The 23348-nt window shown below is 36.9% G+C and overlaps 2 protein-coding genes across 2 annotated transcripts; both read right to left on the bottom strand.

Annotated features, from left to right (window-relative positions):
- Positions 1-9: 9 nt before the first annotated feature.
- On the bottom strand, positions 10-1860 carry LOC131162875 (GDSL esterase/lipase EXL3-like). Its single transcript, XM_058119480.1, has 5 exons — positions 1590-1860; positions 1112-1242; positions 794-1027; positions 325-580; positions 10-221 (listed from the first exon to the last, which is right to left on the bottom strand). Exons 1-5 carry the CDS (start codon positions 1858-1860, stop codon positions 10-12), a joined length of 1104 nt encoding a protein of 367 aa, XP_057975463.1.
- A 6543-nt stretch (positions 1861-8403) lies between these two features.
- LOC131162400 (GDSL esterase/lipase EXL3-like) lies at positions 8404-12756 on the bottom strand. The gene is made up of 5 exons (XM_058118846.1): positions 11307-12756; positions 10403-10533; positions 10068-10295; positions 9626-9881; positions 8404-8745 (listed from the first exon to the last, which is right to left on the bottom strand). The coding sequence occupies exons 1-5, from the start codon at positions 11584-11586 to the stop codon at positions 8552-8554; spliced, it is 1089 nt and encodes a 362-aa protein (XP_057974829.1). The 5' UTR covers positions 11587-12756; the 3' UTR covers positions 8404-8551.
- Between the last annotated feature and the right edge of the window lie 10592 nt (positions 12757-23348).

Raw genomic sequence — 23348 nt, 5'->3', positions numbered from 1 at the left:
GTTGGTGAATTAACAAGGTCTGCCACCACAGAAAAGGCCATCCATTAGCTGCTGGCCTAACTGATGAGTGATTATCCTGTAGGCTCTTTCTGTGGGATGGTAGCTGTCCCAAAACAGATACTCGGAAACATTTGCACAAGTCAACACATCAAGCTCATTACACATAAAAGCCACCTCAAACGTACCCGTACCGCAGCACCCTCTGTTCACTACTTCAAATCCTGCAGTTACAAAGCATCTGATCAATGGAAAGTTAAAAAACAGCTAGTATAGATCACCATTGTGGGTAAGTACTGATCGTACTGAATAGAACAGTGTATTTACCTGACTTATGAGGATTTTGGATGATATCCAGCATAGGACTATAGACATCGGCATAGGCCACCTTGGTTTGGGGAAGGATTTTGTTGAGGAAATCCAGCAGGGCCAAGAGCTTGGTGTTGAATAACTCGGCTGCTTGGTTGTATTGCTCCGCACAGTGTCTATTTGCCCCTCCTGCCAGAGTTCTCTGTGACGGCAAACACCCCACCGGTGGCACACCCACAACCCCAATCCTCCGCGCCCCCAGTTCGAATAGTTCCTTTGGAAGTTCATAAAGAAGAAACTTAAATTTGTAGCTTCTTTACTTTCAAGTTTCAAACATGTATTTTTAAGACACATTTCAGTTTTGAGTGTGGGAAATGTGTGAGCTTTGAAATTTTTAGGATGCAGCAATAAACCAAATGTTGTATGAACGAAAACATGAACACAAAAACAAAACAACACATATTTTGAAAAAGATTATGTATAGTACCTGCAAGAAAGCGAAAGCAGAATGGGCCATAAGATCGGTGTAGGAAGGAATATCGTAAACCAATCTTCGGACGGGAGTGCTAAAATATGTGTTTGCAATGTCATCACTTCCAGCTACCACCAGGAAGAGGCTGTTGGTTAAAATGGTACTCGCTCTTGCTTCTCCTACTACCTCTTTAAGCTTTACTTTGTATTGTTTGAACATGTCTAATTGATCTCTCAGCGATATAGCTGACTGATTTTAATCTCAATCAGAAAGAAGACATTATTAATTTTATACCCAAAAAAAGTACGATTAGACAAAAATATATATATGTACCACTAGCTCTGATGTTAGAGAATCATATCCTGCGCCCCCAGAAGCAAAATTTACCCCAGTGAGAAGATCTGCTGCTTTCAGGTTTGGATCAAGGTATGCAGGCAAGAGCTGTTTGATTCTCAGTTCTTCCACTGCAGAGGGGTGGGAAAAGAAAGAACTGAATTATAAATTTGATTGGGATTCTTTGAAATATACAAGTATTTGGTCACAAAAAGCCTTTGGAACTAAAAAAGGGAATGACCCACATTAAAAGTCCGAATCTTGTCATTCTCATTCTCTTTACCCATAGTGTATTTACATTCCATGGGCAATTAGAAAAAAGATAACTTCAGACCTCACTTGGAACTAAAAACGGGAATGAACCAAATTGATAAAAAAAAGAGTCACTCTATATAATCTTGTCATTCTGATTTCCAAGGTCTATTTTTCATTCTATGTGCTGTTAGAAAACTAGAAACATGAGAAGTTAGATTAGTACCCATTATATCAGAGGGAACCTTGCCATTGCTGAACCTTCCCGAGGCCCTTCCTCCGAAAAAATCCCTGCCATAGGGAGGGAAATTGCACTTTACGAGTGTTGTGATATAGTCGTTGTTGCCGGCATCCAAAATCGAATCCCCAAATGCGAAAACTGCCGGAATCGTCACATTGCTTGGCAGCTTCAGAACAGCTTGTTCAGTGCTAGTGCAGAAAAGAACACACACACAAGGAAAATAACAGACAGACAGCTTCCTCAAGAGAAACTGCATTATCTAGGACAGCAATGGATTTAGACTCTTTTCACTCAAGCACTAGAAAAGGAAAGAGTAAACAAAAAGTCATGGTTTGTCCGCCTTGTACGAAGTATTTTTTTTTTTTTTATGTATTGGAGGACTATGGCTAGATTATAACGTGGTTAATTTATTCATATTTTCTTCCACACTGTCATTGTGAAATTCGGTTCCGTGAACAACTGGACTCAGCTTTGGGGTCATGCTTCTTGAATTCCATTCTTCCCTCTAAAAAACCCGGAAAGTTAAAAATCATTCATTCAATAAGTATTGGCACAAATCAGGTGTTTTTTCAGTTTGAAATGCTTTAGGGCCTCCCATTTAGAGGCATATGCAAGTATGCTACTCCTCCATTCCTTTTCACAAAACATGTGCTTGCATTTCTTTGCAAGTTTAGAGAAACAACCATGGCACAAAGCTCTCAGATCATTTGCAGATCGATGAACAGATCAAAATTCTATAATTCTATTGAACCCTATATCCCAATTTCATACAAGAACATCATCACAAAGACTTTTTGTGGGTTAAGTGACATTTCATGCTTTATTGGAATCTATTGGGTATTTGGGTGCAGAAAAGACCCTTCTTAGAAGAACAAAAAGCCATCATTTTAAAATCCCAAATATCTCTGTGAATAATGAGTAAATTAGGAAAGTGAGTAAATGTAGAAGATTATATATTATTCTGTAGGGGGATTATTTCCTTGTTTAGAATAGTTGATTGTATTATATAATGTAAGATTGAGATGTACATAATGAGTAGAAGAAATATAGAAATTTATTCTATCTTCATGGTATCAAAGTTAGGGTTTCTAAACCTTAGTTAGCAATGGAAAACGGTGCTGTCAACAGCAGAGGGTCGAGCTCCTCTGCAACTCTTGACGGAGACTTTGAAGTTACCTCCATCGTGGGTTCGAATGGGCTAGACAACTCAGCCTTCCCACTCTTGGTGGAGAGATTGAACGGAAAAAATTTCTGTGAATGAGCTTAGTCCAACAAACTAGTGATTGAAGGTAAAGGAAGGTTGGGATACCTTACCGGCGAAAGGAAGAAACCAGCCTCAACCGACGTAGTTGCTCTGCAAAAATGGAAATCTAAAAATTCCATGGTGATTACATGGCTCATAAACTCGATGAAGCCCTCAATCGGAAAGATTTACTTGTTTTTACCAACGGCGAAGGATGTCTGGGACGTTGTTCGCGAGACGTACTCTGATTCCAAAAGCTACTCCCAAATTTTTGAGATAAAGACTCGATTGTGGCAACTGTAGCAAGGAGAGAGAGATGTCACTGATTACTTCATGAAGATGACAACTCTTTGGTAGGAGCTTGACCTAAGCGTCGATGAAGAGGGGGAATGCCTTGGAGATAGCATTCGCTATAAGAAGAGACTCAAAAACGAATGAGTCTTCGAGTTCTTGGCTAGCCTCAACCGTGACCTGGACGATGTGCCAGGAAGGATCCTCAACTGACGCCCCCTTCCTTACACCTGAGAGGTATTCGCAGAGGTAAGGTGTGAAGAGAGCCTTCGCAGCATGATGATGAAAGGACAAACCGGACACACACAAGATGAAATATTGGCTCTATTCTCGAGAAATCGCAGTGTTATGATGAAGGTTCCGATCGAACATACAATGGATGAAATATCAGCCCTTAACTCGCGAAATAATGAGGTATCAGCCCTAATCTCACAAAAAGCTCGTGAAATAATGAGGTACCGACCCTAATCTCACGAAATTCTACGGGTATAGGACAAAGGACACAAAGGGAAACTATGGTGCGAGCATTGTCGCAAGCCAAGCCATTCAAAAGATACTTGCTGAGAGATTCATGGAAAGCTTGCAGATTGGAAATTGAGACAATGTCAAAAAAATCGTGGGTATCAGGCTACCACTAACAATTCAACTGAAAAATCACAAGGCCAAAAAAACCAATAATACCACTCCAAGTAGTGCATTTAGCCCTAAGCAGTTGGATCAGCTATATAAAATGTTTTCCTCAATTCAAACTTCGGGTCAATCTTCCACTGGTTCTCTGGCTCACCGAGGTAATTATTTGTCAGCATTAATTAAAATACTATATCTTGTTACAAATCACCATGGATAATTGACTCAGGTGCATCTGATCATATAATTGGCTCTTATCAATTGTTTTCATCCTATTCACCATATGCTAGAAATCTGAGAGTCAAAATTGCAGATGGTTCTCTCTCACCAGTTGCTGGTAAAGGAAGTATTTGCATATCTGACTCTATAACTTTAAAATCTTTCCTACTTGTTCCCAAGTTATCTTGCAATTTGTTATCCATTGGCCAGTTAACAAAAGACTCCAACTGCTCTGCTAAATTTGTTTCATCTCATTGTGTTTTTCAGGACCTATCATTGGGGAAGACGGTAGGCACTACTAAGGCGTATGAGAGACTCTACTACTTTGAGGAGGCAAGCTTGAGTGAACAATGTAATACTGCAATTTGTGATTCTGCATCCATTTCTAGAGATAGTGAACTTTTGTTATGGCATTCTAGGATGGGTCACCTAAATTTTCAATATTTAAAATGTTTGTTTCTGTCTATCTGTTCAAATAAAATGTCTTCTGAGTTTCAATGTGAAGTGTGTGAGCTTGCAAAACACCGGCGTACTTCTTTCCCAACATCCATATACAAACCATCTCGCCCATTTACTATGATTCATAGTGATTTGTGGGGACCCTCAAGATCCCTCAATTGCACCCATATGAAATGGTTTGTTACTTTTATTGATGATCATACTCGTCTTTGTTGGGTTTACTTGTTGAAAGATAAAACAGAAGTCCGTTCCGTTTTTGTTAGTTTTCATTCCATGATTCAAACACAATTCCAGACTCATATTCAAATTTTACGTACCGATAATGATACGAAATATTTTAATGATATTTTGGGAACTTATCTTCAAGAAAATAGGATTGTTCATCAAAGTTCTTGTGTGGATACCCCTGAACAAAATAGGGTAGCTCGAGCATTGATGTTCACTACAAACATGAAAAAATATTTTTGGGGAGATGTCATCTTAACAGCTACACATCTCATTAATCGAATGTCGGGTTGAGTACTTTCCTTTGCCACTCCTCTCCAAAAATTCCAAGAACATTTTCCTATCTCTCGACTCCCCTCCAGTCTTGCACTGAAATATTTGGTTGTACTGCATATGTTCATACTCACCATCGGGATAAATTGGATCCTTGTGCCATTAAATGTGTCTTCATTGGTTACTCCCCTACCTAGAAAGGCTACAAATGCTATGACCCTGTCTCAAAAAGGATGTTTGTTAGCTTTGATGTCACATTCTTTGAAACCACTCCTTATTTCCCAAAGACCTCTCTTCAGGGGGAGAAATGAAGTGAAGATCGGTTCTTTGACTTCTCTACTATTTAATCTGTGTCATCTATTGAGTCTCCCATTGCTTCATTCCCTGATCCATCTACTAAGTCTCCCATTGCTTCACTTTTTGGCCTGTCAAACAAAAAATAACACTTAACCTCAGGGGGAGATGCAAGAAAGCAAAACAACACAGACGTACTTGTTTACTTAAGAAAGTCGAACACAAAGAATAGGGAGAATCTCATACCTAAGGCACCAAGAGCGTTGGAACCGGTGATGGCTTTGAACAACCATGAGTCCACGCTCAATCCTGATCTAGCAATAGATAGTCATGAGCTCTCTTTTGATAATCTTGTACCTGATGACATCAATTTACCTATCGCAGTCAGAAAACAAACCAAGTCATGTACTCAATATCCCTGGTCTAAATACATGTCTTATAAAAGCTTGTCTACAGGATATCGTGTTTTTTCCTCTAACCTTGACAGGATGAGAATTCCAAAGAATATTCAGGAAGCTTTGGAAATACCTAAATGGAGGAAGGCTATCATGGAGGAAATGTGGGCCCTAGAGAAAAGTGGATGTAATGAATTTCCCAAGAGAGAAGAAGCCAGTTGGTTGTAAATGGGTCTTCACAGTGAAATATAAATCTAATGGGACAGTTGAACGATATAAAGCTAGACTCATTGCAAAAGGATTTACATAGACTTATGGCATTGACTATACGGATACATTTGCACCGGTGGCAACCTTGAATATAGTTCGAGTCCTCTTGTCCTTGGCATCCAACTTAGATTGGCCACTACAACAACTTGACATTAAGAATGCATTTTTAAATGGCGAGTTAGAAGAAGAAGCCTACATGACATTAGGGGTGAGCATAATTTGGGGAAAATAGAATTAACTGATTTAACCGGCCGAAATTAGTCGGTTCGGTTCAGGTAAAAAAACCATTTCGGTCGGTTCGATTGGGCTACACCAAAATTTGGTGAATCGGGTTTCGGTTCGGTTAACAAAACCTATTAATTCAGTTAACCGAATTATTAATTAACTAATTTTAAATAAAAATTATTATATGTTAAAGCCTTTAAGGGATGGGGCTCAGCTTGGGGGGAAAAAAGGCAGAGTGGAGGGCTAAGGTCTTTGCCTGGCGCTATGCATCGTTTTCATGGTGCTGAGGCAGCCGAAGACTGGAGGTCTGGAGTATTCCCAAGGCATGGAGTACGAGATGCACGTGACGAACGGATTCAGGACCAACTTTTCAACTCCGCTGGTGTCTGGTGATATGGTACTATGGTGTTCATCGTCATCAGATGATCTAGGGGGGGAGCACTGCAGGATGGGGAAGAGTTCAGTTGGGGACTTCGAATCGACTTCTGGGGAACCGTCCAATTCTCATGCACCATCAAATGGGATCGTCGGAGGAAGATGTTCGAGGCATTTTGGGTTCACTGTATCATTGGAACGGCCACCGGTGTTTCGATCTTAAGAAATGCTTTTGGCTGGTGATGCCGTGACGGAGGTCCGAGGATGGGATTTAGTTCAGCAGGCAGCAACAATGAGGTGAGTTGGAAGAAAGATTTCTAATGGTCGTAGTCTCGTTGAGTTACTGGATTTTGGAGCAAAAAGCCTAAAAGGAAATCAGTTCCTGTTCCCCAACATGTTCACCCTCTTTTTTTTTCCGCAATTAATTATAATTATATACTATTTTAGCAATTAATTATAAATAATTTTGGTTAAATTCGGTTAACCGAATTACCCGAAAAGGTAATTCGGTCGGGTTTGGTTCGGTGAGGTTCGATAGTTCAGTCAGTTTGGTTAACAGCATTTATTAATCGAAATTTTCGGTTAATTCAGTTAATTGCCCGAATTTGGCCGAACTGACCGTTTGCTCACCCCTACATGACATTACCACCAGGCTTTAATAAGAAAGGTGAAGAAAACAGAGTGTGTAAACTCAAGAAGTACTTGTATGGACTCAAGCAATCTCCTAAAGCATGGTTTGACAGATTTGAAAAAGTAATTAAGAACCAAGGATATCAACAAGGGCGATCAGATCACTTCTTACTCTTCCAACAGTTTGAAAGGGGTAAGAGAACAATTCTAATTGTGTATGTTGATGATATAATCTTAACTAAGGATGATACAGTAGAGATGGAAAGATTGAAGAAAGTTCTAGCTACTAAATTGGAGTTAAAAGACTTGGGAAAAATGCAGTACTTCTTGGGCATGGAAGTTGCTAGAACGAAAAAGGGTATTAGACTCTCTTAACTAAAGTATATCATTGATCTCATAATTGAAATCGGCATGCTTGGATGCAAACCTAGTGAAACCTCGATTAAAGCAGTAAAGAGGGTCGAAGATTGTGGAATACTAGTTGAAAAGGAGAGGTATCAGAGATTGGTTGGTAAGCTAATCTATCTATCATATACCAGACCATATATTGCATTTGTAGTTAGTGTGGTAAGCCAAAACATGCATTCACCAAAAGAAGCTCATTTAGGTATTGTGTACAAGATCCTTCGATATCTCAAGGGCTCCCCGGGAAAATGACTCTTCTTCAAGAAATATGAAAGTAAGGAAGTAGAGATCTTTACAGATGCAAATTGGCCAGAATCAGTGGAAGATAGAAGGTCCACCACCGGTTATTGCACATTTGTTTGGAGAAATATGGTAACTTGGAGAAGCAAAAAAACAAAATGTAGTGGCTTGTGGTAGTGCCGAAGCTGAGTTCAGGGCAATTGCTCAAGGAATATGTGAAGGACTATGGTTACAAAAACTATTGGATGAACTATAGGTCTTGATAAAATTTCCTATCAAACTATATTGTGACAACAAAACAGCCATTAGTATCTATCTCAATCCGGTTAAACATGACAGGACTAAACATGTGAAAGTAAACCGACACTTTATCAAAAAGAAAGTTGAAGAAGGAACTATCTGTATGATTTATCTACCCACCAAGGAACAAACTGCAGATATCTTTACTAAAGGGTTGGCTCAACAAAACTTTGGTGATCTCATTAGCAAGTTGGAGATGATTAATATCTATAATCCAACTTGAGGGGGAGTGTTAAAATCCCAAGTATCTTTGTGAATAATGAGTAAATTAGAAAAGTGGGTAAATATAGAAGATTATATATTATTCTGCAGGGGGATTATTTCCTTATTTAGAATAGTTGATTATATTATATAATATAAGATTGAGATGTGCGAAGAAGAAATACACAAATTTATTCTAAGAAGAAATACATAAATTTATTCTATCTTCTCATCATTATTGCACAAGACGGAATTGATCAGCACGGAGAACTGCCTCAGAAGAAGCTGCGAATGTACTTTTGCAAGAGCTGATCAATGAGGATCTTGTATGCTTTTTCTGTGGGATGGTAACTGTCCCAGAAGATGTAACGAGACACATTTGAGCACGTAAACGGATTTAATTCGTTACATAGCACTACCACCTCTATAGTTCCAGTGCCACAACAGCCTTTGTCCACAACTTCAAATCCTGAAGACAATAGTAACAATCATCATCATGAACAAAACCAAAACTATACAAATTATAAGTATAAATAAATGTAGTAGAACTTGCATAGTAGAGGAAAAGTTTATGAAAGAAACTATTTTAAAAATAAATAGAGAAAATGTTGCGGAAGGAGAAGATTTTTCAAGGCACGTTACAATATTATTTTTCTTAAAACCTTATTTGCCCCCATTAGATCGGTGTGTATTGAGTCAACAAATATGTTTTCAGGATACAATAAAATTCACAAAATAATAATTTGTATTATACACAAACAAAAAACTAATCACAAACACTTTTAGAAGAATTTGAACGAATTTCTGGAATTCTGTTTTTACAAAAGCAGAACCCATAATTAAAGAAAAAATAATTTGTGAAAACCTTATGAGAGAAAGAGAATGAGAGAACGATTGAATATTTCTATAGGATTCTTAGAGTTAAATGTCTTAAAATAACATAATTATGCATATTCCCAATAGTTACATCGATTCAAACTTAAACTTGTCAAATTAAAATATGATTGTAAGATTATTTATATGGTTCAAATCGCATTTCTTGATCTTATAAATATATATATATATATATATAAGATTAATTTCAAGTACTTGTGTGCCAAATAAATGCGCCACTAGCGCCCTACTGCTCACGCGTGCGTGTGGGATGGTGCAAAGCATCAGGATGTATGAAAATACATATTAGTACAATCTCTTAACCAATTTTAAGAGAATATTTCACCTTATCATTTATTAATGGCTTTTCTTTTTTCCCTAAATCCAAAAATGCTGCTCATAAATACTTAATATGAAACACTTTGAAAACCAAAAAATTGATTCTTTTAGAAAATATTTCTACAGTTTATACATACCGGACTTGCTGGGATTCTGGATGAGATCAAGTAGAGGATTGTAGATATCGATATAAACCATCCGGGCACGAGGAAGATCTCTGTTTAGGGAATCCAGCTTGGCTGAGAGCTTGGAGTTGAACAGTTGGCCCGCTTGGTTGTACTCCTCTGAACACTCTCTTAGTAGCCCTCCTGACAGAGTTCGACGCGACGGGAGGCACCCCAAAGGCGGAGCACCAAAAACGGCGATCCTTCGCGCCCCGAGTTTGTACAATTTCTTGAAGATTGGCATCATTAGGAATGAATATGATTAGATTAAGTATCCTATAATTTTGATTTAAATGGAAGCCAAGGAAGCAAATTCTACTGCTCGGGCAGTGAAGAGAAGCAAATTCTAAAATGGGTTGGGCTTAAATTCATGAAACTGAAACAGAACAGAGAAATCTGAGTATATGAAAGTTACCTTTAGGAAACTGGAAGCTAAATTAGCCGTGAGATCAGTATAAGAAGCAATGTCATACTCCAAATGCCTTATAAGATAATAGGTATTAGCAATGTCATCACTGCCGGCTACCACTAGATATAGACTTCTGGTTAATGTGTCATTTGTTTTCTCTTCTCCCACAATCTTCTTCAGCTTCCCTGTGTATTCCTTGAACATGTTTAGCTGATCTGATAATGATAGAACTGACTGTTTGGCAACAAAGAATTTGAATGAGAAAATCTAAGTTTAGGAAAGGAAAATGCACCTTTGGTATAATACAATAAAACGAAAAAAGGAAGATGGCGTAAATGTACCGGAATCTTTGGTGTTAGGGGGTCAAATCCAGTGGCACCCGAGGCAAAGCTGACCCCAGTGAGAAGATCTGTACTCTCTAGATTTGGGTCGAGGTATGCTGGTATTATGTCTCTGACTCCTAGTTCCTGCGCTGTAAAATGGAAAATGAATTTCAAATTTAGTAAGTGTCCGTTCCAATCAAAGGATTTTATATGGAAAAAAATAATAATAATAATAATTAAAACTTTTTTAAAAAAAAGAACTAAATATTAATGATGTGAGACTTGTCGAGTTTAATTCGTCTAGAATCCAAAACACAGTTCGAGATGCACACCCAAGATAGACAAGCTATGTATGATTGGTTATAAATTTGAAAATCTAGTGATTTGTTTCATCTGCGCCATCTTGACCTCCAATGGATATATAAGGCAATTATCACTTGTGGAATTTATTAACCTAATTCAAAGTTATGTCATGCAACTTATGTTGTGTTCTTATTACCTATCTAGCGAAGGCATAACTAGCTCGCAAATCCAATGTAAACCATAAACTTTAGTACATATGATATGAAAATTAAGATTTTATATCCTAATTAATTCTAATATCAACTAATTAAACAATTCATATAAAACAAAATTACAAAATGACTCTTCACCATACAAATAGCATAAAGAACTATTTGTAGACACTTTCTATCAAAGGTCTCAGCTCCACGATATTTTATATGCCTAAATATTTGTCATGTAATATCAAAACATTAAAACAAGAGTGACGTGCCAAAATTATCTTAATATGCAGAGTAACAATTTTATGTATTAGTACATTGTAAAGATTTTATATTAGATTACGATAGTATGTGGTAGTACATGGTAGAGAGAGAGAGAGAGAGAGAGAGAGACAGAGAGTGTGAGTGAGAGTGAGTACCTATGAGGTCAGAGGGAACTTTGCCGTTGCAGAACCTGCCGGTGGGTTTGCCGCCCATGTAGTCGCGGCCATATGGAGGAAAATTACACTTGATTAAGGTGATGAGGTTGTTGTTGTTTCCGGGATCGACTATGGAATCCCCAAACACTATCACCGCCGGAATCTTCTCATTGTTCGGCAGCTCCACCACGCCCTCCGCCGTCCACACCTCATTACTAAGTATTAATAAACCACAAAAACATAAGCAAAACATCACTATACCAGAAGAAGAAGAACTCATTGTATGGTTCTGCAAATTATATAAATGAACTGAGGATCGATATCAGCAGACGGGTTTTTCCCCAGCTGAATTCTGAAGTGTAAAGGAGGATGAAGAATTGATTGATTAGAACTGCATGCAGCTACATCTATATATATAGATTTATAGTACTACATCCATACACTGCCTTAACTTCTATTCTATGTAATTAATTATGGATTGTAAAAAAGTTTATAACAAATATATGCAGCAAAAGATGCTGAGGTTACGAAAGATGATTTCGACTCCCTTAAGACTCCAATTTAATGGTGAGTTCTTTTTTTTTTTTTTTAAATCTTGAAGCCGTAGTATAGATATGTGCAATTAAATCTTGAAGTCTACTCCCTGCCGCAGACAAGAGAGCCGCAGCACCGCCATCGTCGTTAACCTCCATTCTGCAACCCAGATAGCCTAGCACATCGTCGCCATCGCAATCGTCCATACCCCTCATCGTCGCTGTCGCCCCTGCCGTTCGTCTCCGTCGTCAGACCAGATCTGTTCATTCCTGCAATCTTTGAAAGGAAGTTCCTTGAAGCCCTAGCTCTCGCGATTCAGATCTGCAACGGTGGCGACGACCCAATCCCCACAGCCCGCGCGCCGTCGCGCAACCACCACTGGCCACGCTACTACCGAGCCACGCCGATATCACCTGTGCTAGCTGTGGTCGTCGTTCCTTCGGATCTGGCTCTCTATGGCCCTGCACACCTAAGCAGAGGTTGCAGAGGGTGGTTTTCCCAGGATTGCAAAGGAGTTTTACGAAGACGGTAGTGGGACGATGGCGATTTCGAAAAATCTAGCGACGACAACGAAGGGACTCTTAGCCCTTGAGACGACAGCAACTAGGTGCTATTTCGAGATTTTGTAGAAGAGAATCAGACGGTGCCATTTTTGGGATTTGGAAAGGAGAATTCCCGAGCCTCCTCCTACTGTGAGAATTTCGCCAGAGAGAAGAGTCATCAGCTGCAACTACGGTCGCCCACATCGCCGCTTGCTGGTTTTCTAGGACTTTGAATTTCTGCAAGCTTTCTTTTGCCAGTACTCTAAATCATTCTAAATCAGGTATATCTCTCTTCCATTCTCGTTGAAGTAAGACGCTTACTGTGTAGGAGTCAATGGTGGTGCCTACCTGCCCTCTGGGGGATCCTCCACTAGTGGGGCCTCTTTCGAAATGTGGTTCAGGACCTTTATCGTATGCCTATGTAGTATCACGTTCTAATGCTAATGCTGTTAACCCGTCGTCTTCTTCTTTCAAGCTAGCCATGAGATATCCAGTTGATGTTGATGGAGATATTGGTTTTATATTCTCGGAGGCTAAGATGAACAAAGTGGCGGAAGATTTTAGGTTTGTGTTGGTTCTGAAATTTTTGCGATCTAGACCATCCACTGATGTTATCTGTTTGAATATTATAAAGTTGTGGGGCCTTTCGGAGATCTCTTCTGTTAGTTTCATGAATGATTTTCACGTACTGGTTCACATGAAGAATGAACAAGATTTTCTTCATGGATGGTCTCGTGAAGGAAGGATTTTGGATGGATTTCCGTTTCGTCTTTTTCGATGAACAAAGTATTTCAACCTAAAGTAGGAACCATCCTTGGCCCCTCAATGGTTATTTCTCCCTGGTCTTCCAATGCACATGTACAGACCTGATTGCTTACAAATTCTAGCCACAAGGTTTGGTCAATACCTGGGAACTGACAATGCTACACTTAATCGAACTAGGGCTATGGGTTTGAGAATGTGCATGGAGGTGTATTTTTTGGCAGATCAAGTGGATGCTTTCCTGATTGTTGTTTCTGCAAATCAGAAAATTTGGCAGAAAGTGAGGTACGAAAAGTAAGGATTTTATTGTGAGAAATGTCATAGACAGGGACATTCAAAGGTGGTATGCCAAGGGAGTGAAAGGAAACAAAAAATTGAGGATAGAAATAAGGATACGGAATATGGTAGACAAGGAAATCGACAAGAAGTTTGGTGTGTGAGGAAATTGGATAAAGGGAAGGAAGTTCAGAGAGAATTGATAAATCCATGCATTGTCGAAGAACCTGTAGAGGGGGCTCAGGCTTAAGAGGGTGCAACGACATCACAAATTTTGCCAATGGTTGAGACAGTTCTGCAACGTGAGATGGAAGAGGGGGAGTTTGTTCCTGAAGATTCGAGGCCTGAAGTGGAGACTTTGCAGCGAAATATAAATCAGTATGAGATTGTGCAGAGGGAGGAGAGTGTTGAACTAGTCTTGGGTGCTCCTGACGCTGATATTCTAACAATGGAAGATGGCATAGTAGTGCATGATCAGTTGATGACGTCTAGTAATATGGTTATAGAAATTTTGGAACAAGAGTGTACCTTCGTGGCCAGGTGTGTCCCACATAATTGTGAATCGGATAGGGAGGTGGAGACAAATAATTTAGAGAAACTCCCTTTGAAAAAAGGCTTTTGTTCGGATGATGATTTACATGTTCCGATTGTTAAGTTGAAGGATATTAATGGGCAAAGTGAGAAGAAATTTCAACGGGTTATTACCCGTCCAAAGAAACCTGATTTATGATTAATACAGTTCTAATGTGGAACGTGCGGCAGTTTAGGCACATCGAAAAATCGTTTACATAAGTTAATGAAGAATTTTTCACCTTCTATTTTGGTTCTTTTAAAGCCATTTTCTGATGAAAGTCTGATGTCGCAATGGGCTGACTTTCTAAATTTTCTGAATTTTTGTGCGAATGCTTCAGTGGGAGGGGGTAAAATTTGGATATTTTGGGAAGAAAAAGTGCACTTTGAGTTACAACATATGTCTGATCAAGTTATTTCGGGTATTTTTAGTTCTATGGACCATATTTTCTTGGCTTCTTTTGTTTATGCTAAATGTCGTCAAACAGATCGTCGGGAACTTTGAAATGATTTGGAGTTTGTAAAGAAGGATGATTTCCCTTGGTTAGTGGCGGGAGATTTTAATATTATCCGTTCAGATTCGGAACGTATTGGTGCTCATATGAGGTTGTTATTGGCTATGGAGGAATTTAACAATTGCTTGGACAAATGTGGTCTTATGGATTTGGTAGGTACTGGCAACAACATGTCTTGGTGTAATGGTCACAGTGGTAATTCTCGGAGTTGGGCAAAACTGGATAAGGTGCCCTATAATTCTAATCTTCTCCAAGTTTTACCAAATATTTATTTTGAGTATAGAAAGAAGAGGACTTCAGATCATAACCCATTGATTATTCGATTTCATAGAAATCTGCATCGGTATGGTCCTGCTCCCTTCAGGTATCAGAATATGTGGAGCACGCACCAGTCTTTTAAGTCTTGCGTGGAGGAAGCCTGGAGGGAGGAGTCTCATGGTTCGAGTTTAGTTAAACTTGCTGATAAATTGAAACATACGAAAATTGCAATTCGAAACTGGAACAAACAGGTTTTTGGACATGTACAACAGAACATTAAAAAATTGGAGGAAAGTATGGAAGCTCTAGAGACTCAGCTTCAGGAAGGGTATTCGCTAGAAATGGAGGAAGATTTTTTCCTTACTAAACTCAAGCTGGAAGCATGGGAAAAGAGGGAGGAGATTCGTATTTCTTAGATAGCCAAAAAGAAATGGTTGGAGGCGGGGGATAACAATACAAAGTTCTTTCATGCATTTTTGAACCAAAGGAGGAAGAAGACTGATTCATTCATTGAAACTTCCAAATAGAGAAGTGTTGGATTCTATGGAAGATATTCATGAGGGTGCAGTAAGGTATTTTCGAACTTTCTTAACAAATGTAGGACCCAATCGAATAGCTAACCTTATTGATATAATATCTCCTATGGTTTCTAAAGAGGAGAATATTGATCTTTGTCGTGAATCGTCTGAGGTGGAGATAAGAGATGCTATTCTTTCTATCCCGAGAAATAGTAGCCTAGGTCCGGATGGTTTTGGCTTGGCTTTTTTCCAGGATTACTAGGATATTATAAAAGAAGACGTGATCGATGCAGCTAGAGATTTTTTTGCTGGGTCCCCTCTTCCTAGATTTTATTCTGCATCTTACATTGTTTTAATCCCAAAAGTTAAGAATCCTTAGAGTTTTGACAAGTTTAGGCCTATTAGTCTTTGTAGTGTTATCTACAAAAATTTTTCAAAAATTATTGTTGCAATGATGACAGGTTTATTGTCTACTTTGATTTCTCCGGAATAGGGAGCTTTCATTCCTAGTAGAAGTATATTTGAAAATATTTCTTTGGCACAAGAAATGGTTCATTCTCTGCATAAGAAGTCAAATGGTGGAAATGTAATGATCAAAGTGGACATGGCTAAGGCATATGATAGGGTCGATTGGGATTTTTTAAACTTGGTTCTGGAAAGTTTTGGTTTCACATGAAGATTCTGTGGTTTAGTGGCGGAATGTGTTTCCTCTCCTTGGTTCTCCATTATGATGAATGGAACTTATAAAGGTTTCTTTAAACCTTCTCGAGGGCTTCACCAAGGAGATCCTTTATCTCCTTATCTATTTATTATTTTACAGGATGTTCTCTCTCGGCTTCTAAAGAAAAAATTTATGGAGAATAAGATGGGGGCTTACTATCATCCTCGTGGGGCGCCTTTGGTATCTCACATTCTCTATGCGGATGACATTCTTATTTTTGCCAATGGCAAGAGAAGTTCCATTCGAATGCTTATTAAGACTTTGAAGAAGTATGAGGATTGGTCTGGTCAATTGATAAATAAAGAAAAGTAAAGTATTTTTTTTTTCAAAGAGAATTGCTTTTGCTCAGAAGAGATCTCTATTAAGGACGACTAGCTTTGCAGAAGGAGGTTTTCCTGCTACATATTTGGGTGTTCCTTTGGTATCGGGTCATCTTACAGCCCGTATTTTAGAGCCCCTAGTTGATAAATTGAGGAAAAAGATAGCGGATTGGAAATTTAAGCTTTTATCTTAAGGGGGCCGCCAAATTTTAATTAAGCATGTATTATCATCAATGGCGGTTCATCAATTGGTGGTATTGGACATTCCTACTACTGTCTTCAAAAAGATAAATTCTATGTTATCGAATTTTTTTTGGAGTGGAGTAAATGACAAAAGGAAAAGGAATTGGTGTTCCTTTTCTAATATATGTAAGCCTGTTTGTGAAGGTGGTTTGGGTGTTAGGGATTTGGAAGAGGTAAAAAAATCATTACATATGAAGTTTGTGTGGAGATTATTAACTATGGATAATTTGTGGACTCAATTCTTTAAAGCCAAGTATTTGTATAAGAAACACCACTTGAGAGAAATGAAATTAGAGAAAAGAATCAAATTTTGGAGATCGATTGTTCGTGTGATTCCTAAAGTTTTAGAGCATGTCCGTGTTCGAATTAAAGAAGGGTCGGCTTCTTTCTGGTTTGATCGTTGGTTAGCCTCCGGCCCCCTTTGTGCTAAGGTTCAGGAAATCAGTAACCATAAGCTTCTAACTCGAGATTGTTGGGATAAAGATGGGTGGAATGTTGATTTAATAGTGGACTTGTTGGGTGAAGATTAGGCTGAGGAAGTAATGAACTCTGCTATTTCTTGCAAGGAGGGTCCAAATACAGTAATTTGGGAACCTTCAACAGATGGGAAATTCACTACGACAAGTGCTTGGGAAATTATAAGGAAGCATAAAGAGAAATTCTCAGTTGCAAAATGGATATGGCATCCTATGTTGCCAAAAAAAAGGTGTCAATTTGTATGTGGAAGTCTTGGTTTTCTTGTCTTCTGGTTGATACTCGTATTAAAGAAGTAGGTGTCCAGATGGCCTCTCGATGTGATTGTTAATGCCAAGATTGAATCTCTAGACCATGTGTTTTGCACTGGATCTTTTGCTTAGGAGGTATGGAAAAAAGCAGCAGTGGCGTTGGATGTTAGTTGTATGGCAACGAGTACTTGGAAAGGCAGAGTTAATGTCTGGTTGAGTTGTGCAAGACAGACCTCACTGTTAGGCATTTTGGTAGGTCTTATACCTAATCTCATCATCTAGAGACTCTAGACTCGTCGATGTAGAGCCAGGATAGAATCAATTCATGATTCGGTGAGAGCTGTGTGGCTGGATATTAAATATTGGCTGAGATCCATTTCAGACAAGTTAAATAAATGTGCACCTGCTTCTTGCACGGATATTGCAGTCCTTCGTGCTTTGGATATTCAAGTAAAAAATGCGGGGGCTCGTCTTCCTCGTGTAGTCAGATGGTGTAAACCTGGGATATGTTGGGTTAAATTGAATGTGGATGGAAGCTATAGGGAATTGTGGTGGTGGAGGCGTGATAAGAGATGAAAAAGGTTTATTGAAAGCAATTTTTTCCTCATTATTGGGTTATGGAACAAATAACATGACTGAATTGAAGGCGATTATTTTAGAAATTAATCTATGCAAAGATCTCAGATTTGACCAAGTGGAGATTGCATTTGACTCTGCTTTGTTGGTTCAGCGGATAAATTTTGGGAAGTGCTCGGTTTGGAACTTATGGGATTTGTGGGAAGAACTTATGCTAGCATTAAGAGGCATACAGTTCAAAGTGGAACATGTTTACAGGGAGGCGAATAAAAGTGTAGATTTCTTTGCCAAACAGGGTGAATCTGGTATTTCTCGATCATGTAGTTGCCAAGATAATCTTCCTCAGCAAGTCAGGGGAATGATTCGATTGAACTTGTTGAGTCTTCCTTCTTTGTGCTCATGATGATTTGTGTTATTACACTTTTAGTGGTTTAGTTTCTTAGTTTTTTTGGTTGCTGGTGTTTGGTTTTTTGGTTTGGTTTATGTTGGTTAAGTTAGTTTTAGGATTTTGGAATTTTTCTTTTGTTGTCCCAAAGTCTCAAAATTGTAACCACAGTTTTTCTTTCGCCATAAGTGAGGGGTTTTCTAATAAAGTTAGGAGGTGCCGCCCTCTTTTACCAAAAAAAAAAGTGCAATTAAAGAAATTAATAGAAATTAATTAATTAAGTCATTTGTACATTTAGACATACATAACTCCAAAACCCTAAATCCTAAAATTAAACGTTTAAGTGTTCGATTAAATCTTCAAACTGGATAAGAAATAAAAGAAGGAATTGTAGTAGTTATACACCCAAAATTTGTATACCCAAAATTGACAGGTTTGCCCATATGAGCAGATACCAACATTGGACAACATTCGATATCTTACATAACCGCATTCAGGTTATTCATAACCCCCAATGCAGTTATAAGAATTACTATTGATGTCAAGTTAAAGGGGAGTCTATTTTCACCACTATAGAAAGGGGACCTCGCGAGGAGGTAAATATCTTATTCTCACTCACTATTCATTTACTATTGTAATATAAACCTTTCATTCCCTAATTTAGACATCAGAGTGATCCCCGAAGTACACCCTAGGTCCTCTAAACCAGTCTAACTTGTTTGATTCTTCTCAAGTGGTCACAATCGAAGGGCGGAGTACTAAAAGCAATTCCATTCTTGATAGCAAAGAAATTGAACTTGTACTTTTGTAACATTAATGAAATTAATAAAAACATGGAAAGTTTTGTTTAACTCTGATATTTTGAACACGTAACAATTAATTTGTAAAATTTAAAACAACCTTAAGTCCCATAATTAACCTTTCTTTAAAAATTGAACAAAAATGTACGAGAGTCGTAAAGCATGGAATTGCATGCAGATTCTATAAAAACCGATTACGAGTGTAAAAATGAGGTTATAATTTTAATATTAAAAAGGAGAGGGGGTTAATTTTTAATTTCAGGGAAATGGATCCAAACGACGTCGTTGTATTGATATTTTGGGGAAGGGCCAGGCCATCACTGTATGGAGTAAATGGAAAGTCGTTTCCTCAACCAGCAAAGACGGGCGAAGCCCAAGCAATAAATGCCACTCTCCCCATGGGTGGTGGGGGGGTCAACAGTCAACCAATTTCGCCTCCGGACACTAATTAGGATTGCGATGTTTATTTATGTATTTTCCTAATTAATTTTTAAATTTTTTATTTATTATTTTAGTCCAACTCCATAGACTACTGACAAAATTTTCCTCCCTAATTATCTAATTTTTTATATGTGATTTCACTTTCTAAAAGAACTCATGATGAATTTATTTAGTCATATGCTTTATACTTAAAACAAATATATTTTTTTAATTTCATGAGTGCGGATGTCTGCAAATAAATTATTGAACAATTAAGTGGCTATTTATTTTTACTGTAGAAAATTATGGAAGCAAAAAATTAAAACATAAATAAAAACTAAAAACCGGAAATGAAGAATTATTTATATTTTTTAAACTAAAATAAATTTATGTCTCTGTTTTTATGAAACTATTCCTCAAGCAAAGCAATCAATACGCCATGGAAGAGTTTGTATGAATAGTAGAATGGTAAGCATTTCTCGTTTTAAATTTTTCCCACGTCTTTTCCAGAGTGAGAGCTTGGAGCGAAGAAATAAGGAGATCTTGCTATATTGAAATATTAGTTGAAAAAATGGTAGGTAAATTCTTAGATCTAAGACAAATTTGATTGAGCAAATGCTTATTTTTGTCATAAAAATAAAAAAATAATTGAAAGATATAATTAAAATCCAATAATAATAATAAAAAAATCAAATTTAAAATATTCTAGTATAAAAATATTGCAATTATTTTATTTCAACATTATATTTTAAAACTCACTTTTAGCTGTATAAGACAGATTTTATTGTGCTTGACAATTAAAAATAAATAAAAATATATTTTTAAATGAGTTTTTATTATTGTTTAACAATTTTATAAATTTTATGAATATTTTATTTTAATTATTTTAAAATTTTTACATGATTATTTTATTTTAATTAAAAATACTGTAAATAAAATAAATAATTTAATGCATAAAAGTTATTTTTGAATCTTATAATACTTTATAAATAAACTTCCAAAAAAGCTAAAAAAATTTGCAATAATTTTTTTTTTTTTTTAAGTTGAAATCAACAATAAAATTTTAAAACTAGTAAAATAAATAAATGTTTTACAATAATTTACTTTTTGAATTAAACACAAATAAAAATAAAAAATATAAGGGAAAAGACACCCACCTTCCTTGAAATTTGATTAAAAAAAAAATACGAATTTTTTTTAAAATTTTAAAAATATCATAAATATTTCGTAAGGATTTTAAAATATCATCAAAAACTTTTACTAAGTCTGCTATTTTTACAACCGTAACTGGTATGTGAAAAGCGAAAGGGATGGCCACCAAACATAAAGTCAACGCTAAGTACTCCTCACCGAGCAGGATTCCCTGCAGTCTGCCCTTCACGTGATCAGCCATTAATTAATTCTATAATTATATATAATTTATTCATTTCAATGACACATTCCCTCCTTGCGCGGTTGCAGAAGAAAAAGAAATTTTTTCATGAAAATAATGATTATATTTATGTTGTGACATCTAACGCTCCGGACGGTTTGCAACGCTACGCATCAAATGCAAACCCCCAAGTTTGATATATTAATTATGAAATAATTAGCATTGCAAAGATGTCTGGACAATTGCAAAGATGATTGTGACAATCTAGATGTATAAATGAGTTAAACTTACTTGTGACCTATTCGGACTCGATTCATCACCTAAGTTGACTCAACTTGACTCTACTCGAGTTTGAGTAGAATTCAAACTACTTAAGTATTTTAACGAGTTGAATTCGAACTCATTAATAATAATACTATAATCAAATTTTGAGTCTAATCAAGTTTTTTATTAATTTTATTAATTTATAATGAAGTCAAGTTTAATTGAGTCAAGTTCGAGTTTTAGAAACTTGTAGTCGAATCGAATTCGTGTTTAACAATTATGAAATTGATTGAATTCAATCCAAATTTCAAGTTTAATGTTTTTTAACCGAATAAAAACCAAGTATTTTATTGTATCGACTCGACTCGAATACACCCATAGGACAAATAAATTTTATATACCCACATTTACTTACAGTCATTCATGAATCATGATGCGTTTATTTTTGATGTGTTTATTTTTATTGCTTGGTTAAATAATTAAATTAGATTTGACTATACACTAGTGCAACACAAATTTGAGATACAATTGATTAAGAAGGAAGGTATTATTTTTATTGCTTGGTTATTATTATTTTCGACAAGATATTTTGGGATTGTTTAATTTGTGGTATTAAAAATATTTCTATTAAATCACATTCTCTAAAATCTCATTCTTGAGAACATGATATATGTTTAATAGGAATATTTTTATTTGATTTATGTTATAAGATTTTTAAGAATGTACACGGAATTCTCATACCAATTTTGGTCAACATGAGAATCCTGAGAGGTATTTTAAAAGATGGTCATTATATCTTTGACAGGTGTGTAATGAATATATAAAGAATAATTATATTTTTCAATAGAAAAATCTACTAAGAATGTGAATTTAATTAAATCTTTATCCTAAAATTTTCAACAACTATAAATTTAAAACACTTAACACTTAATAATCAAATAAACAAATATTTGAGAGCACTACAGTATCTAAATATTAACTATTATATTAATTTTTTATAAAAAATAATGTTACTTTCATCGAAATCCTTACATTCCCAAGAATGTGAATACGTCACTTATAAAAAATGTAAGACACTTTCATTGATGTAGAGATGTCCTATATATAAGAATTGTATAAGGTATAGTTGTTACAAATTCAAAAGTATTTAAATAATAAATCAAAAAGATCCTAAACTATCCAATACAAACAAATATTCAAGTAATACAACTGAAAAATCTCATATCGCCGCAGACTATCGGATATTAGCAAATCTTCAACTGTTAGGATTCTCAGCATTTCAGCAACAGGCGTAACCGTCGAAAGTTTGCTGAAACTGTCGACGATTTTCTCCTAGAAAACATTTTGTCTCAAACCATCAAAGTAACCGTCGAAAGGTATATAGAAACTGTCGATGGTTTGCTGGAAAGCTGCACAATTTCCTTTATACGCCCCCACAAGATAAGTGTGTCATTCGTTAAGCCGATTTCGGACACAGAGAGTGAAATTTCTAACAGGATATAGCTTTAGTAAAAAGGTCTACAAGTTGATCATGGGTGCATGAGAGACTTGCAGCAAACTTTTGGTGACCAAATCACGAACAAAATGAAGATCAATAGCAATATGCTTCATCCGTGAATTCATAACGCGATTAAGACTCAACTGGATAACACTTATTATCACAAAACAAATGTGGGGGCTTAGTAATTGGAATACCGAGTTCTTGAAACAATGAGCGAATCCAAACAAGCTCGGAGGTGGCTGAAGCAAGAGTTTGATATTCCGTCCCAATGGAGGAATGAGCCACAACACGCTACTTGCGTGTGCTCCGGGAAATGGGACAATCACCAAGAAAAATAAGATAGATAGAGGTAGGATTGGGTATCCCTATCACCAGCCCAATCAGCATTAGAGAACCCTTGAAGAGTGAGATTCCCAATGCGCTTGAGGAGGATGCCATGATGAAGAAAGCCCTTCAAGTATCGCAGAAAGTGTTTGGTAGCGGTCCAATGAACCTGAAATGGTTTATGCAAGAACTGAATCAGCTTATTGACCAGGAAGGCAATGTCGGGTCGAGTTAGAGAGAGATATTGGAAAGCTACTATAACTCGACGGTACTTAGTCGGATTAGTAGGAGAAGAGCCATCTTGTAGCTGAAAAATATCTTTTATGGCAAGTGGAGTCATCAGTAGTGCCTTAGCACCATCCATCTTGGTGCGAGAAAGAAGATCCTGAATATACCTTTTTTTTGGAGAGGAACAA

Source organism: Malania oleifera, chromosome 8, assembly GCF_029873635.1.
Source record: "Malania oleifera isolate guangnan ecotype guangnan chromosome 8, ASM2987363v1, whole genome shotgun sequence".
In the NCBI taxonomy this organism is placed as follows: domain Eukaryota; kingdom Viridiplantae; phylum Streptophyta; class Magnoliopsida; order Santalales; family Ximeniaceae; genus Malania; species Malania oleifera.
The sequence above is the reverse complement of the archived record's forward strand: the minus strand, read 5'-3'. Positions and strand labels throughout refer to the sequence as shown.